The sequence below is a fragment of the Labrus mixtus genome, chromosome 24 (genome assembly GCF_963584025.1).
Source record: "Labrus mixtus chromosome 24, fLabMix1.1, whole genome shotgun sequence".
Classification (NCBI taxonomy): domain Eukaryota; kingdom Metazoa; phylum Chordata; class Actinopteri; order Labriformes; family Labridae; genus Labrus; species Labrus mixtus.
In genome coordinates, this window is record NC_083635.1 from 5,359,190 (window position 1) to 5,375,592 (window position 16,403).

At 38.8% G+C, this 16,403-nt stretch overlaps 1 protein-coding gene and 2 long non-coding RNA genes across 3 annotated transcripts; 1 reads left to right on the top strand and 2 right to left on the bottom strand.

Annotated features, from left to right (window-relative positions):
* Positions 1-4,741: 4,741 nt before the first annotated feature.
* LOC132959867 (uncharacterized) lies at positions 4,742-6,838 on the bottom strand. The gene is made up of 3 exons (XR_009667125.1): positions 6,821-6,838; positions 6,456-6,555; positions 4,742-4,798 (listed from the first exon to the last, which is right to left on the bottom strand). It is a non-coding gene; the product is annotated as an uncharacterized LOC132959867 (long non-coding RNA).
* Positions 6,839-8,152: 1,314 nt separating this feature from the next.
* Positions 8,153-9,008, top strand: LOC132959591 (uncharacterized). The gene is made up of 3 exons (XR_009667045.1): positions 8,153-8,207; positions 8,561-8,638; positions 8,906-9,008. It is a non-coding gene; the product is annotated as an uncharacterized LOC132959591 (long non-coding RNA).
* A 5,679-nt stretch (positions 9,009-14,687) lies between these two features.
* On the bottom strand, positions 14,688-15,468 carry LOC132959825 (signal transducer and activator of transcription 1-like). Its single transcript, XM_061033054.1, has 3 exons — positions 15,396-15,468; positions 15,212-15,308; positions 14,688-14,818 (listed from the first exon to the last, which is right to left on the bottom strand). The coding sequence occupies exons 1-3, from the start codon at positions 15,461-15,463 to the stop codon at positions 14,729-14,731; spliced, it is 255 nt and encodes an 84-aa protein (XP_060889037.1). The 5' UTR covers positions 15,464-15,468; the 3' UTR covers positions 14,688-14,728.
* Between the last annotated feature and the right edge of the window lie 935 nt (positions 15,469-16,403).

Here is a 16,403-nt window from a genome sequence, read left to right on the forward strand (position 1 = left end):
AATAATGTTTCCAAACTTTCTGAGGAGTTTATTTCCAACAGTTATCAAAGCCACAGAAATCCTTCAGAATCAGCTTTATTGGACAGGTATGCTTCAACACACGAGGAATTTTACTTTAGTAAACTGAGCTCTCTTTGTACAAAGGTATAATATTAAATATCAACAATAAACTAATAAACAAAGACTAATATGTACAAGGCTAAATAGGATAGTGGTGCAGTGGTGAGTAGTGAAAAGATGGTTAAGTAAACATGAGGTCGTCCTTCATTTTAGAGTTGTTGCAGGACGTGTCAAACTGGCTCAAAGTAAGTGACAAAGGAAGGATATCACATGAAACAAGGTTTAAAAGGAAGTCAATTTATTATCAAATAATCATAATTATGTAAATCAGTCATGAATGCAATGTGTGGATGAGTGTAGTGTTGTAAAGTGTGAACAAAAGCAAACCAGTTGGTGGAGGCCTGGGAGAAAGAGAGGGGAGACACGTTAGACTGGAAGCCACTTATAAGCAGAGTCCTCATGGACTCAGGTGTACCCAGGTGGACTAACGGCCTTCCTGACTCCACCTGCTGTCTGCCAAGCCAGGAAGACAAACAAATGCAGACAGAGGGCGTCACAGCGCCATGACAGACACTACTATGTTTATCGTTGTAACACGGGATGTTACGTCCAAGACCGCTGAAAACTGCCGTACTGCTGCTGTGTGAGCTGCTGTTTATTCTTGTCTGGACACTGCAGGCCATATAAATCATTTATTTAACACAAAAACAACACACAGATCCAGCATGAGAAACACAGTCTGCATCTGTCTCTGTGGCTCAAGAGATAGAAGGTGGACTTAGAGTCCAGAGGTGGTGGGTTCAAATCCTATCAGGACTCAGTGAATTTTAAAGTCTAACATCTGAAATGATGACGATAAATACGCCCGGAGCACATGTCATAGTGTGAAGGTATCGGTAGTGTAGTGGATAAGATTGCGGTTTCTGAGCTCTGTAGATGGTGAGCATAGGTTCAAATCCCACTGTGTCTGGTGATAGAGGATTGGAATCTTATCAGGCAAATTTTAAAGTCAAAATCTGAAATGACGATGATAAATACGCCCGGAACACATCACCAAGTATGAAGGGACCGGTGGACGAGTGGAATCATCCTTGCATCTGCAATGGATAGACGTTGGTTCAAGTCCAGCTTCCACGGCATCCGTTCCCAGAACTGCTAGGGGGGCATAAGTATCTGAAGTTTTGAGAGTGTTGAACAAAAGTTAGTTACATGTGTTGGCTCCCCCTGGTGTTTTATGAGTAACACAAGTACAGGGTCATGAAAAAGAAAATCAAGTGTGTCTGAAGTTTTGTGAACATGTCAGACCCTTTTTTAAAGTGTTGGATGACTTAATGTACTAAATATAGTGTACTAACCTAAATTCATTAATCATCCATTGTTCCCACCATGACATAATATTTTATTTATTATATATACATATGGTCAATCATATATTAGGATAATATGGTTCAAAGTTAAAAGGAGCATCAGTGAAGTCACTAGAGACACTGTTTACATGATGTGAACACCAAGAACACCTCTCCTCTCTCTGGATCATTCAGGGAACAGGAAGTTATAAAGGAAACAGGAAGTTGACAGTTCTTTCGTCAATCTGCACACAGCAACAGAAATGTAAGTTCATTTACTGAAGTTAAGGTTTAGCATTAGCATGTAGCTTAGCATTAGCAACAACTTGGATTAGTTTATTGTTTTAATTTATATAGAACTTTGGTAATGACTAAACTTCTTGTGTCTTGTAGTTTTCACTCCTTCAATCTGGTGAGTAAATCAGAAGAGGAGATCATCTCTTTGCTTCCTTCAGGTGCAGCTCCTGAAATTCAAACACAAAGTTTACATTTAGTTTGGACCAACAAAGACAAAGTTTACATTTAGTTTGGACCGACAAAGACAAAGTTTACATTTAGTTTGGACCGACAAAGACAAAGTCTACATTTAGTTTGGACAGACAAAGACAAAGTTTACATTTAGTTTGGACAGACAAAGACAAAGTTTACATTTAGTTTGGACAGACAAAGACAAAGTTTACATTTAGTTTGGACAGACAAAGTTTACATTTAGTTTGGACAGACAAAGACAAAGTTTACATTTAGTTTGGACAGACAAAGACAAAGTTTACATTTAGTTTGGACAGACAAAGTTTACATTTAGTTTGGACAGACAAAGACAAAGTTTACATTTAGTTTGGACAGACAAAGACAACGTTTACATTTAGTTTGGACAGACAAAGACAAAGTCTACATTTAGTTTGGACAGACAAAGACAAAGAGGTTCCTCATTGAACACATGTGAGTATGTAGAAATGAAAAGGTCTGGTTCATCTATCTGTAGAGAGAAGGTTCAAAATGTTTGATTTGCATTTTAAATTGAATTCATTCAAAATAAAACTGTTTGTTTAAGTTTGTTGAAGCTGTTTCAATCGTCTGCTTTCTGTTTAACACCCCGACATGTCATGACTCAAACTTAACCCTGTTAGTCAAACATCACTCACCAAACTCATCATACTGAAGGTGTACAGCTGCAGAGAGACGACAGACACGGCGGCTACATGCTAATGCTAAGCTACATGCTAATGCTAAGCCACGTGGTATGCTACATCAGATGCAATACGTCACAAATTATAACAAGGCTAATGTTAAGATACATGCTAATGCTAAGCTACATGCTAATGCTAAGCCACGTGGTATGCTACATCAGCTGCAATACGTCACAAATTATAACAAGGCTAATGTTAAGCTACATGCTTATGTTAAGCTACATGCTAATGCTAAACCTTAACTTCAGTAAAGGAACTTACATTTCTGTTGCTGCCTGCTGTGAGCAGATTAAAGAAAGAACCCTCAACTTCCTGTTTCCTTTATAACTTCCTGTTGATAAATCCAAAGCACTTCCTGTTAATAACCAGAGCACTTCCTGTTGATAAATCCAGAGCACTTCCTGTTAATAACCAGAGCACTTCCTGTTGATAAATCCAGAGCACTTCCTGTTAATGACCAGAGCACTTCCTGTTGATAAATCCAGAGCTACAGATTCACAGATATAAGAAGACCGATGAGTTCAGACGTTCAGAAACAAAGCTACATGGACAGACAGGTGATCATTCATTTGATTTCGTCTGGTTGTGTTGGATGGATGTTTCTTGATCTTTCACTGAGTCCATTTGAACTTTTGTGATCTGTTGGTTTGGTGACCTCAGCATCGTTAACAAAAAAAGGCCAATCAGAGTCCACAGTTTGAAGGTCTCGGTCTGGGACTAGAAGGAAAAAACATGAAATAACTTGACTCCCCGGTTGCGACCACAACCTTGCCGGTGTTAAGTGAGTAAAAGGTTCCCTGCACACACACATATTTGTGACTCTGTGTGGTCTTAGTGTGGTCTTGACTACAACACTCAGCTGAGTTCAGACAACGAGGACCAAAAGCTGTTGGGTTTTTAAATGACACTTTAAATGGGGGGATGAAATACTCAGCACAGTCTGCTGAAGGCCCTTCAGATCCTCTGATCTGATCCTCTGATCATTCAGCAGTCTGGACAGAAAATGTGGATGACTTGAGGACACACATACTAATGAATAATGGAGATGTGATGTGTTAGCTGGTACATACATGAGCTTCTGTAGTGTTGCATCTTTCTCCAGCTGTCTGTCATGAGTCTGCTCCAGTAACAGGCCCTGGTTGAAACAAAAAGGAGGAAAATAAAATGTATAATGTGGCCAGAGTTAATGTTGATGTCTGCTTGAGTGTATGAAATCTGGCACTTCTAATTGAAGTAGTTTATGATTGTAAATGAATGAGCTCGTCCATCATCCTCTGCTGGTCTTGGATCTGGTCTCTGAGGCGGCTGAGCTGGTTCTCCAGCTGCTCCTCCAGAGTTTTGTGGAGATGTATAAACGGATTTGTGTCCTCACCTCGATGTCCTCGTCTCCATCATGTCTCCTTGTCATTGGCCTGAATGTTTGTGTGGGCGTCGGCCTGCGTGCTCTCCAGCTGTTTGCTGCGGTTCACCAGAGACTTGACCTCAGACTTCATCTTGCTGATGTAGAGCCGAGCTACGGTGAACTCCTCCTCCACCGCTGAGCCGTTCCCCTTTGACTCTGAGGACTGAGGATGAGAGGGAGGTTACAGACGTTGAGAGTGTGAAAGATGTGTGTGTGTATATAAATGTGTGTGTCCGTTCTCACAGCTCACAGACATCAGTGGTGCCGATGATGGCGCTGATGTCACTGCTGCTACGAGAGTAGGACCAGACACTCACACACACACACACACACACACACAGACACAGACACACACACACACACAGACACAGACACAGACACACACTCACACTCACACAAAACAGTCTGTATGTTTCTGCAGAACTCAAGATGAACACTTTCTCCTAAAACATATCTGTACCGTCTTGTGCTCGTCTGCCAGCTGCAGGTTGGTCTGATCTCTCTCCTCCACCTCTTGGCTCTTCTGCTCGTAGTTGACGACGAGCTCCTCCAGCGCCTGCAGCACCTCCTTCACCTCCTCCTTGGTCAGCTGGTTCTCCGTTTGCAGCCGGCACAGCTCCTCCTGGGAGGGATGTGGGGTCAGAGTGAGTTCATGCAAAAATGATCATCCTTATGAAATCCATGTTTAAATGAAAATACTTGATATTTCTTTTGTATTTCATAGGCTGAGAGACAAACCTCCTCTGGTCCATCTTCTGCTCCTTGAGTTTGTCAGCCAGACTCTGTTGGTTGATCTCATCATCCTGTGAATTATTACAAGAAAAGGACATCAAGTAATAATAATTAAATGAATAATAATAATTGAGAAAATGAAAGTATTTGTATTTAGTTTGAATCTTTAAGCAGGTTGTCTTCTAATGTTGTGTCTTGTCTTTGACTTTAGTCTATTCTTGTCTTCCAGCTGTTTGTACAGGTTGCTGATGTCCTCCTCGTATTTGCTCCGCTCGTGGCAACAATATTATTTGACTTTTCTTTCACAAAGGTAAGAAGTATTTTCAGTTGAAAAAAACAGTTAGTTCATTTAAAATGAGTAATGTATCAGAATGTATCATTTACTTTTCACGTATTGTACAATCCTGTAAATGAGCCATAGATGCTCCTAAAGTAAAAGTCTGTGATATTCTGTGATCACAGACTGTGATATTATCAATGAACTTAATATTATGTTTGAATGTTAATGGAGCACATAAGGTAGGTGAAGAAGACTTATGAGCATATGAAAGCAACCTTTTTAACTTGTAAATGTTTCCTTTTAATTTATGTGTTTAATCTGAACTATCTCATTGAGCTGTAAAATGTACTCGTATCAAATATTTTAATCCTAATCAAAAAAAGCAGTTCAATGAAATTAATCATTTCAATTAAATCAATAAAAAGGTTTGTGGTATTTTCATTAAGAAAACCAAAGGAAAATAAACTAATTAAATTGATTAAAAGTTTGAAAAGGAAAATGAAGGAAAAGGTCTAAAGTAAAAATGCAGCTTTAATATAAATAATTTAGCAAACAATGATGTAAGACTCTAATTAAAGTTAAAGGTTTAAAATAAATGCATTATATCGTTTATAAATCACTTTATATAGAGAGGGCGCCCTCTGGTGGTCAGTTGTTGGTTACTGCACTTAAATAATAAATGAATCAGACTGCTGTTTCTTTGAGTAAGTTAAATACAGAAGGCTGGATGAAGAGATTGTTGTCTTAGTTTACCTGTTAGCTTTTTTGGTTACTTGTTAGCTGTTGTTTTATTTACCTTTTAGCTGTTGTCTTGGTTACTTGTTAGCTGTTGTTTTATTTACCTTTTAGCTGTTGTCTAGTCTTTAATGTTTGTTGTTTTTATCTTTCAGCTGTAGTTTTGTTTAGTTATAGATTTAGTTTAAAGTTGTATTGTCCGTTTTCTTTGATTTGTGTGTTGGATGAAACTTACTTAACTTACTAAATATAATGTACTAAATATAATGTACTTACTATAATTTACTTAATAACTTTTTTTTTTAAATGACATACTAACCTAAATTCATTAATGGTCCATTGTTCATGACATAATATTTTATTTATTATATATACATATGGTCAATCATATATTAGGATAATATGGTTCAAAGTTAAAAGGAGCATCAGTGAAGTCACTAGAGACACTGTTTACATGATATGTGAATAAATATGTGATAAAAGAAACTATTTATGTAGAAATGTCACTGTCTGCCTCTCCTCTCTCTGGATCTAGGTCATTGCTGAGTCCAGCCAGTGAGGCTCCAAACCTCCATGGAAATGTGAACAAAATGAGAGAAGATGCCGGTTTGAGGCGAACACACACAGACTGCACTGATGGTGAGAACTGGACGCAGATATCCATTTTAAAACCTGCAGGTTAGCGTGTGTTGTGGGTGCGAGCTGAACTGTACCTGTAGGTCTGTCTTGATGAGCGAGGCTCCTGCTTGGACCAGATAATGACAGATAGTTCTTTGACACAGGGACGCAGCTCGGTGAAGGACCGTCTCCCCCCTGGTCAACAGAAGAGAGAGAGAGAGAGACAACATCACCCGAGGAACAGACATCAACGGTGTCTGCTGCTTCTTTTGGTGTCTTGTGTTTATGATGGCACATATATCATCACATATAGACCGAACAGAGATCAGAGCACAGATACAGACACAGCATCATCATCTATACTCCGTTAACATTTAAATAAAGTGTTTAGCATTTTAAAAACCTCATGGTTTCAGTTCAATGTTAGATGTTTTCAAGCACAAATATAATCTGTACTTACTGCAGTTTTTCTGTAACGACTAAAAACTACTTAAAAGGCAGGGTTTGTGATTTTCTCCAGATCCACTTTTTAAGATTGTGGTTGAAATTGTCTTTTGGTCCTGACAATGAAAGCAATGAGCTGAGGTCTGCTTCTGGGTGCAGACGGAGCACTGAGGGAATACTACTTTTAGAAAATGATCAACCCTGCCTTTAACCCAGACAAGACTCTCTCTTACCTGCTTTTAGTAAAGTGTCTTGAGATAACATTTGTATTGAGTTGGCGCTCTACAAAATAAAGATTGATTGAACTGACTTATTGTTTTACAAGCCTGTCATTGAAAGTTTCCCATTTATTCAAACACTAGAATACAGAAAGAAAAAAACTACATATTCCTATTTTGAATAAAACTACATACATACCTATGATGAAAAGAACCCACATACATTCATTAATGGTAAATAAAACAACTACTAAGGATTCTTTTAATGAGCTACATCTGGTTATTTGGTATACTCTTAAAGGTACAGGTAAAGGTACTGCTACAGGAAGTGACTGTTCAAACAGGAAGTGCCCTGCCTATAAAGGAAGCAGGAAGTTGAGGGTTCCTTCTTTAATCTTCAAGACTGCACACAGCAGGCAGCAACAGAAATGTAAGTTCCTTCACTTTACTTAAGTTAAGGTTTAGCATGTAGCTTAACATTAGCCTTGTTATAATTTGTTGCGTATTGCATCTGATTGATGTAACATAACATGTGGCTTAGCATTAGCATGTAGCTTAGCATTAGTAACAACTAAGCTTTCTTTTGTCCTGTATTAGTTTATTGTTTATTGTAGAACTTTAGTAATGACTAAACTAAATGTTCTTGTCTTGTAGTTTTCACTCCTTCTTCAATCTGGTGAATAAATGAAAAGAGGAGTTTGTCTGACTGTCAACCTACGTGCACCAAACAGGTGGAGGACTGTACACACACCTGTGGAGGATGTAGAGGACCATCTCTTTACTTCCTGCACTGGCAGCGTGATGACGTCACCTGCAGCCGGACGAGTCGAGTGACGTGAGGTCGGCTCCCTTCAGGTGGTGCGGCGGCTCCCTCCTTCAGGTGCGGCGACTCCCTTCGGGTGGTGCGGCGACTCCCTTCGGGTGGTGCGGCGGCTCCCTCCTTCAGGTGCGGCGACTCCCTTCGGGTGGTGCGGCGGCTCCCTCCTTCAGGTGCGGCGGCTCCCTTCGGGTGGTGCGGCGGCTCCCTCCTTCAGGTGCGGCGGCTCCCTTCGGGTGGTGCGGCGGCTCCCTTCAGGTGGTGCGGCGGCTCCCTTCGGGTGGTGCGGCGGCTCCCTTCGGGTGGTGCGGTGGCTCCCTCCTTCAGGTGCGGCTCCCTTCAGCTGATGATTCAATTCAAAGACACGTGTGAGTATGTAGAAATGAGGTCTGAAACTGTCACTCACCTTCTTTAAGTCTTTGTTCTTCACACACTCAACCAGCAGCTCTACAGAGAGAATGTTAAAAATGTTTGATTTGCATTTTAATTAAAAATAGAAACTGTTTTCAGTTTGTTCAAGCTGTTTCAATCGTCTTGTTTAATGTAAATGATTTTCTATTAGGATACATGCTTATTGCTTAATGTTAACTTTCATTCATCAGTCCATTTTTATTTACTTATCTCCAAATCACAAGGAAAGTTATCTCCAGACACTTTACAATAACAAACATTTGGTACTTTAAACTAATTGTGATGTGTTTTTTGTTTAAAACACTTTTAGGGGCAGCCTGACCAAAACAAGATGAAGAGCTGTTAACATGTATGCTACACCACGCTGCCTCACCTGCTTCAACATCTGGTGAGTATTTTTATTGTAACTGTTTGAGTCACATATAGTCTTATTCTTGATTGTATTTGTAGGGCTAAATTTACATGATGCTACTAACTTTTAAATTTTAATTTGACACTCTTTGGTGTAGATGTAATGATTCTTTTGACTTAATTAAATGATTAAAAATTAGTATCAGAACGGCCCATTTACTTTTCACGTATTGTACAATCCTAGCTGTAACCTGAAATGAACTTTGAACCCTGATGTCTTTGTTTCTTGTGTCTGATATTCCAGGTGTTTCCTCGCTCTGAGAACTCTGATCTGTGCTGCAGCTGGAAGGATTTTCTTTGGATTAAAGTTTACCTGTTAACTAACTTGTAGCTTTTCTGTGCAGTTTTCTTTATAGATTTAAAGTTTTATTGTCTGTTTTCTCTTTGCCACTTTCATAATAAATAAAATGTTAAACTCTTAATTTGTCTCATGTTTGTGTTGTCAGCATCTTTAATTCCTAAAGTTTTGTTGTAGTTGTTTCCTCTGGAGTCACACATGCTGTGAACTTGTTTGAACATTTTTTTTATAAAATTTAATGTAATTAAAGACTACAATAAACAAGTTTCCTCAAACAGACATGAAAGCTGTAAACTACTATAAATAAAACACAGCTGGCAGATAACCAGAGCCTGATTGCAGATGTAACACCTCTCTCCTCCACAGGTACAGAAGTCACTCTGATGCAGAATGAACACAGCAGTAGTTTTATTACAATAAAATATTGAACAGACATGAACTGTGTTTTTTCTATACATCATCACAATACAATAAGGCGTCACTGGCGTCCCCATTGGGTAGGAGCTCAAAGCTTTCTTAATGTTTTATTATGTTCCAGGTTTAAGTCTTATACATGTTTAGACTCAGTTATTTTAATCATTTTTGTAGTGGAGGAACATCAGGTGTTTAATTAAATAAGGATTATAAAAATGTAGTATTTCATTAAACACCTGATGATCCTCCAAAAAGGATGAAATGATTAAAATAACTGAGTCTAAACATCTATAAGACCTAAAACCTGGAACATAATAAAACATTAAGAAAGCTTTGAGTCTCCTACCTGAGCAGGAAGACGGCCACCGACGGGGGATCCTCCTGGAAGACGTCAACAGAGTTCCTGTTGGTGAAGAAAAACTAATTTTAGTTCATCAAGTTAATAAAACTCAGAAAATGTTTGTGATTATACAACATTGTGATGATTGGAATAAACCTGAGTTTCATCATTCACTGTAAATTATCTGTGTTTAACTTCACTTTAAGGCTTTTCTATGAGACTGAAGCAAACTTAAATTCAAAGTTTAAATGTAGAATATAATATAGAAACATCTTTACCATACATTAACTGTCACAAGAACAAAGACTCAGATTAAAGTTAAAGGTTTAAAATAAATACATTATACCGTTTATAAATCTCTTAAACACAGAAAACTGGATTAAGAGATTTTACTTTTTAAATTAAATAAATGAAGTCTATTCATATTACTTTATCAAGATGAACATTTAATCTCTGAGCTCTGTGAACAGTAATGTTTAGAAAATCATTTGACCTCGGATTAACTAATTTACATATTAGTCAATAAACTTAAATTGAGGTTATTGTTTTATTTCAACTCTTCAATCTAATATTAGTTTAAATTATAAGTTTTGTTTTAAAAGTGGCTTTACTTTTACCCGGTGTTTAAACAATTAGTTTAACAGGAGAAAACAAGTTCAAAAGTTACCTTCATAATATTGATAAATGTTATCATCATCTTACTTTGACGATGTTTCCGCTTAACAAACATTTAGCATGAGCATTAGCCCACGTGTTAGCATTAGCATACAGCCTCACGTGTTTCTATTTTGTGTCTTTTCACACAAAACTTTGAATGACTCACTGAGTATCTAGACTTCATCTTTCCTTCTCCGGCTCCTTCTTCTTCCGCCGCTTTGTTCGACAGCCAGGCTGCCCGCGGTCCGCACCGCTTACCTGGTCGAAACAATGATATACACACCTGAGAACACCTGAACACACCTGGGCGTGATTACCGGAAGCTTCAACCGGAAGTGTCGCGGAAAGTTTCTATGGAACAAATGAAAAAGTTATAAATAAGAGGACACATAAACAAGACTAAGTCAAAAATCAAATGTTTTATTGATAAAAAAATATTTCTTAATGTAATTTACTTGTTTTTATACTTTTTTAAACTTTGAACTCTTGGTAACCAAGCAACATGAGGAAGTCAAACTCGGGTCACCATGGTAACTCACTGCATTCGTTAGCAGGGGACGAAGCTAACCTGTTTTCCGGTCTTTAGGACACTGACTGAATTCTTACCCACAGATAAATTCACTGCTTAATGATGTTTACCTCCAGTTTCTCTCTTCCTTTCCCTCTCGTTCTCCAAAGTGTCTAAGAAGCAGATAAATGAAGACACGGGATGAGTGAAAACTTTGTACGGAAGCTCCGAAGTTAGTTTGAGATACTAATGTGTAAAGATGGAGTTTAAAGGTGAAACTGCGCCCTCCTGTGGTCACTCTGTGAATTACTGCGTTTGGATTTTTTCTTTTCACCTTTCTTGTTCTAGATACAACAAATTCAAACTGCTTTCTTTGTTTTATTTCTTTATAAATATGTGTGACTTGACTTAATCACAGATAACATATTTTTTTTAATTATAAAGCAACTGTTTACTGCTTATGTTAACTAAAATACATTGTCTGTTAATCACACATGCATGTTAGTCTCTCAAAGAATCTGAAGTGTAACTTCATTGATTGCATATTCTTGTGTACGTTGGAGCATTTCACTACTGAGGAAGAAAGCAGATTGTGTTCCCATGACATATTAGGCAATATATTTTTCTTATTTTCTTATTAGTGGTAGATAATTAAAGACTACAATAAACAAGTTTCCTCAAAATCAAAGAAAACAGACAATGAAAGCTGTAAACTACTATAACTAAATAAAACACAGCTGGCAGATAAGGGTTTTTGTTTTGAATCCATGTCTTTTTAAGCCTTTTCTGCCTCGTAATTATCGGGCAAAAATATAAATTCTTTGACTTCCAAGTAGAGTGAATGTAATCACTCAAATGTGTCTAGAAGGTGACTGGTTACTGCACTGACCTGTATCTAACTTAAAAGTAGTGAGGGTCTTTACCACACCTCTAAGAGCAGATAAAATGATCATCAGAGTTCAACCACTGACGAAACAAAGACACTGAAAGAGAGTACAGAAAGAAGACTTGGATGAAATGAAGAAACTTCTCAGTTGACAGTTTTGGTCTCACTCCAAGTCTGCACTCAGAAAGAAGAAAAGCAGAGCAGAATTGATTTGCTTTCTTCAGAAAAGGAAAAAGAAAAGAGAGTGTTGCTTACAATCAGAGGACAGGTTATTCTGTCTTAGTCTGTCTTAGACAGACCCCTTTAAAAGACAGACTAAAGGGGTTTCACACTTGCAGAAAACTCCTGATATTTGCAGGAGGAGCTGTATGTGTGAATGCAAACGCACAAATTCTTCATTTGGACTTCACCCAGAGTTTCTCCTGCCAGAACCCTACTGTAGTATTCTTTTCAACAGTTAGTCAGAGTGAGCTGATGTGAGAACGCAGCAGAATATTATCTGGAATATTCACCTCGGGCCAATGGGAGGGGGAGTGACGTTTATATCCTGTGACTGCTGCTCGACCACAGACTGTCTGCACGCCACCTCTACCATCTCCGTGCTCTAATGAACCTGCTGCTGCATGTTTCCTGTTCTCCAGTATGTTCTTCTCCACTCTTTAGTTCAGATTGTGATTCTGTTCAACTACACGTAGCATTGATATAAAGACAAATATTCTCATTATAACGTCGTATACCTCAGGAGACCCCTCGCCGCCCCCCCTCCTGTCTGACAGTTGTAGTCCCCAGCTGTGAGGTGGATATGTGAACAACCAGATCAGGAGAATCTCCGGAGCAGTCGTCCTGAAATGATCTAGATATTTTCAGGAGTGCAGATGTGAAAACGACTTAAATTCACGCCTTTGCATGTAGAACAGTTAAATTCATGCAACTGGAGTACATGTTTAGATTTTTATACTTTCTGATTAATATTTTGTAACATATTGACCTGAAATCAACCCAAAACTCACAGGACATGAATGAAAACCCCACTCTTCCTGTTTACTGATAACAAAAGCCATTCAATTGATTAACTGTGAAGAACAGGACGTCATAAAAAAACAATAAGCCTTTAATCCAAGTTAGCGAACCAGAACACTTGGATACGTGTGAAACGACTTTCTCAAGAAACAATCCCAGGAAGACAGCCGTCTGCCGAGTTAATCAACACGTTGAACGAACTGCCTTAACCAACTTAATCCATTTCTGTTATAAAAAGAATTTCGGTTCAATCCCCGAATCGGATATATGTATCCATGACATCAAGACTAACACTTTCATACAAGTTAGATTCCGCTACGATCATCTATGACGAACTTAGATATTGAGAAACTAAATCACATTACCTGATGAACTCTACTTGAATCTTACGTGGAGCACTACTGCCCCCTAGTGGAAAGAGCGGAGGAAGTACGATAGTTACTATGTGATTTTGTCCTAGTTATACATTTTGTATTTTAAGATATGATATTATACCCTTCATACTATATTAATGTGTGTTTGAATGTTGAATGGTATAATGCTGATTTCATTCCCATACAGGCGGAAATCGTCTAACTGTCTTCAGGTTGGACGTAATGTCTATTTCATTGCATAATTGTCTGAAATGTTTACTGCCGGAAATAATCCTACATACGAATATTGACATGGTGATGATCATATGATCAAAGTTCTTATTTATGCTCTTAATAAGTAAAGAACTCGGAGTGGATTGAAATAAAGTAAACATCGGAGGCGGGTTAGATATTAGGCCCCGCCCCCTCGGAAAGTCATCCCCTGGATAAAGTGGCTCGTCTCTCGAGAGCGCACGCTTTTTTCTCTCGCTTTTCTCTCGTTTTTCTTTGTAAATTTTCCTCGTAACTTCTTCTTCTAAACTCTCTTAGACGTCTCTTGTTAAATCCTTGTTTCAAACCACTTTGTTTCTTCAAGTTTTGCCGACGCGAAACTCTTTGAATTTAAGTCCGGATTCGCAGAACCTGCAGAACTCGAATCCAACTTAAACCAACCCTGATTCTTAAAGCCCGCATTCTAAGGTTTTTCTTACAGCCTAAGAGCTTTTTCCTTTTTTTGAAGTATTGATCATTCGTCTTCCAGAACATTATTTTTTTCTATCCTCACATTTGACTACAAGAGACCATTCAAGTCAAGTGAGGATCAACGAGCGTCCATCCTGACGAACGTTAATTAAGACTCTTTGAGCCGCTGAGAGAAGGACCCACGGACAACTGCTTGGACCGCTGTGTTTTTCTTCAAACCCATCTCACTCCGACCGGACCTGCTACGGCGGTTATTGTGGGCCACCGGCATTCCTGATCCGAAAGAACTCGACGGGAAGTCTTGGTACCATTCGGCGGAGTTCAATTGAACACTACGTCTCAGTAAGGAAGCGTTCTGATTATGAGATTGGGTTGTTGAGTCAAGCTTGTGGTATCCGAATCAAAGCCTCAGAGTCAACTTTCACCAAATTTATTAAGTTCCCTTTTTATTTTTATTTCTCAAACTCCCACTTCGTTAAATCCCTCAAACAATATAGTTAAACTCCAAACTTGACATAAGGACCTCACCATGGCAACTTAAACAATTCAATATTATTATTCAAGTTATATCACTGTCGTAATTATACTGATATTACTTATGCATTTCCTTTAAATTCTTCTGTTCATCATTTTTCTTTATTAAACTTTCATATAAACTTTCAATACTTTGTCTGTGTAATTTTATGGTTTTTACTGCTTGAGAATTCATCCCAATGATATGAGACCGATTTATAGATTCATTAATTACTACAAGTAATATTAGTTTCCTTACTTAACAAGGATGGTGCCCCGAGTTATATATATATAAATATTACAAGTAGATACGCTACAATTTCTTTCTCTGTATGTTAGATGTCATGCATGCAACAACACATAAAGAAAATGACACTTAAGCTGATGCACTATTCAGTGTAGAGCAACAAACTGAGGCTGCCTCTACCTGAACATCAAGCTCTTCAAATCCAAGCAGATTGTTGGTCTGAGCAGAGCAAGAGGAAGAAAAAACACACAGCAAAACTTAGCTCCCATTACTGGCCAAACCCCATAAAAACATCTCCAAATTTAAGCTTTGGTTACTGGTTTGCGACACGACAATACTTGAAGCAACTGCATTTAAGATCAATGAGGACAAAATAACAGATAAATACAGACAGAGTAAAGCTGGGTTTAAATTTCTACACATCTACCGGTTCATCTCAGATGGACATATCATGCAGTTTACTCGTCTACAATCATCTGAGGTGTTGTTTCTTTACAGGTGATGAATTAACAGAAATCTTCACCTGTAAAAAAAACCCTGTGCAGACTGTCAACAGCAGTATTTAAAGAGGTGCTCACAGAAGCTGGTTCAGCAGCTTATCAAAATACTCACCACAGCATCAATGTCTCTGGGGCCGACTAACTGTGACAAAGCCCTGTAGTCATCAGGAGACATGGGCAACATGTTGTCCTGCAGTCTGGACGGATGTCTGAACAGAAAGCAAATCCGAGTTAAATCTGCTCAATGCATTACCAATAAAATATTTTGTGTTTAAAAAGTGACATTCTCTGCTCACACTTCAGAGACAGAAATGAGCTCTGTCTTCATGTAGCTGCTCCTCTCTGGATTGTTCTCCACATCCATGGGCTCCTGAGCTAAAAGTCAAATAAACACAGATTCAGCATTTGGTCCCCAATAAGCATTAAATAAACGTGCAGTTTGCAATAAGATACTTTGCTGAAATTACAGGTAATAAAAAACCTCTCATCAGCTCGTTTGTATAAAAGGTTGAATGTTTTTACGGCACCTGCAGATTGTTAGTTTAATAAACACTCTTAAAAGAAGCATTAATACTTGAAATGTAAGACAGCATCATATTTTATAAACAGATCATATGGTTTTACTGTGGAACCAGAACACTGGAGCTGGACATGTGAGACTTACTCTCTGTGTGTGCGGAGCGGGTTCGGATGTTCTCGGCAGCCATCACTTTGTAGGTACGGATGATGTCGAGCAGAGAGACGGCTGACAGCTCCTTCTTCGTGTACGGCTCCACAGAGTGAAAGAGAGAGAGAGGGAGTAGGAAACTGTTCTTCAATTTAAATATCAGAAAATGTCAGATACTGAGCGGAAAGTTTTGGGGGTAGCACAGCACGACCTATCTGGGCATATTGTATGTTTCTGGTTTAATGCTGGTGCTAAAGGGAGATATCTACTGGATCAAAGAGTCTCACATTCTTCCTTTACATAAGACATGAACAGCATCAGTCCTTCACTCACTGCAAAGGTCGTATTCCATCCAGGTAAAGGTGATGGCTCCCTCTCTGCTGCTCTCACTGAACCTGAGCAGGAAGGTCCCGGGACACTTATCACTGAGCAGAGCCTTCTCCCTCTCCTTACTGATGAAGCCCATGATGGAGCTGCACGCGCACACACACACACACACACACACACACACACACACACACACACACACACACACACACACACACACACACACACACACACACACACACACACACACACACACACACACACACACACACACACACACACACACACACACACACACACACACACACAC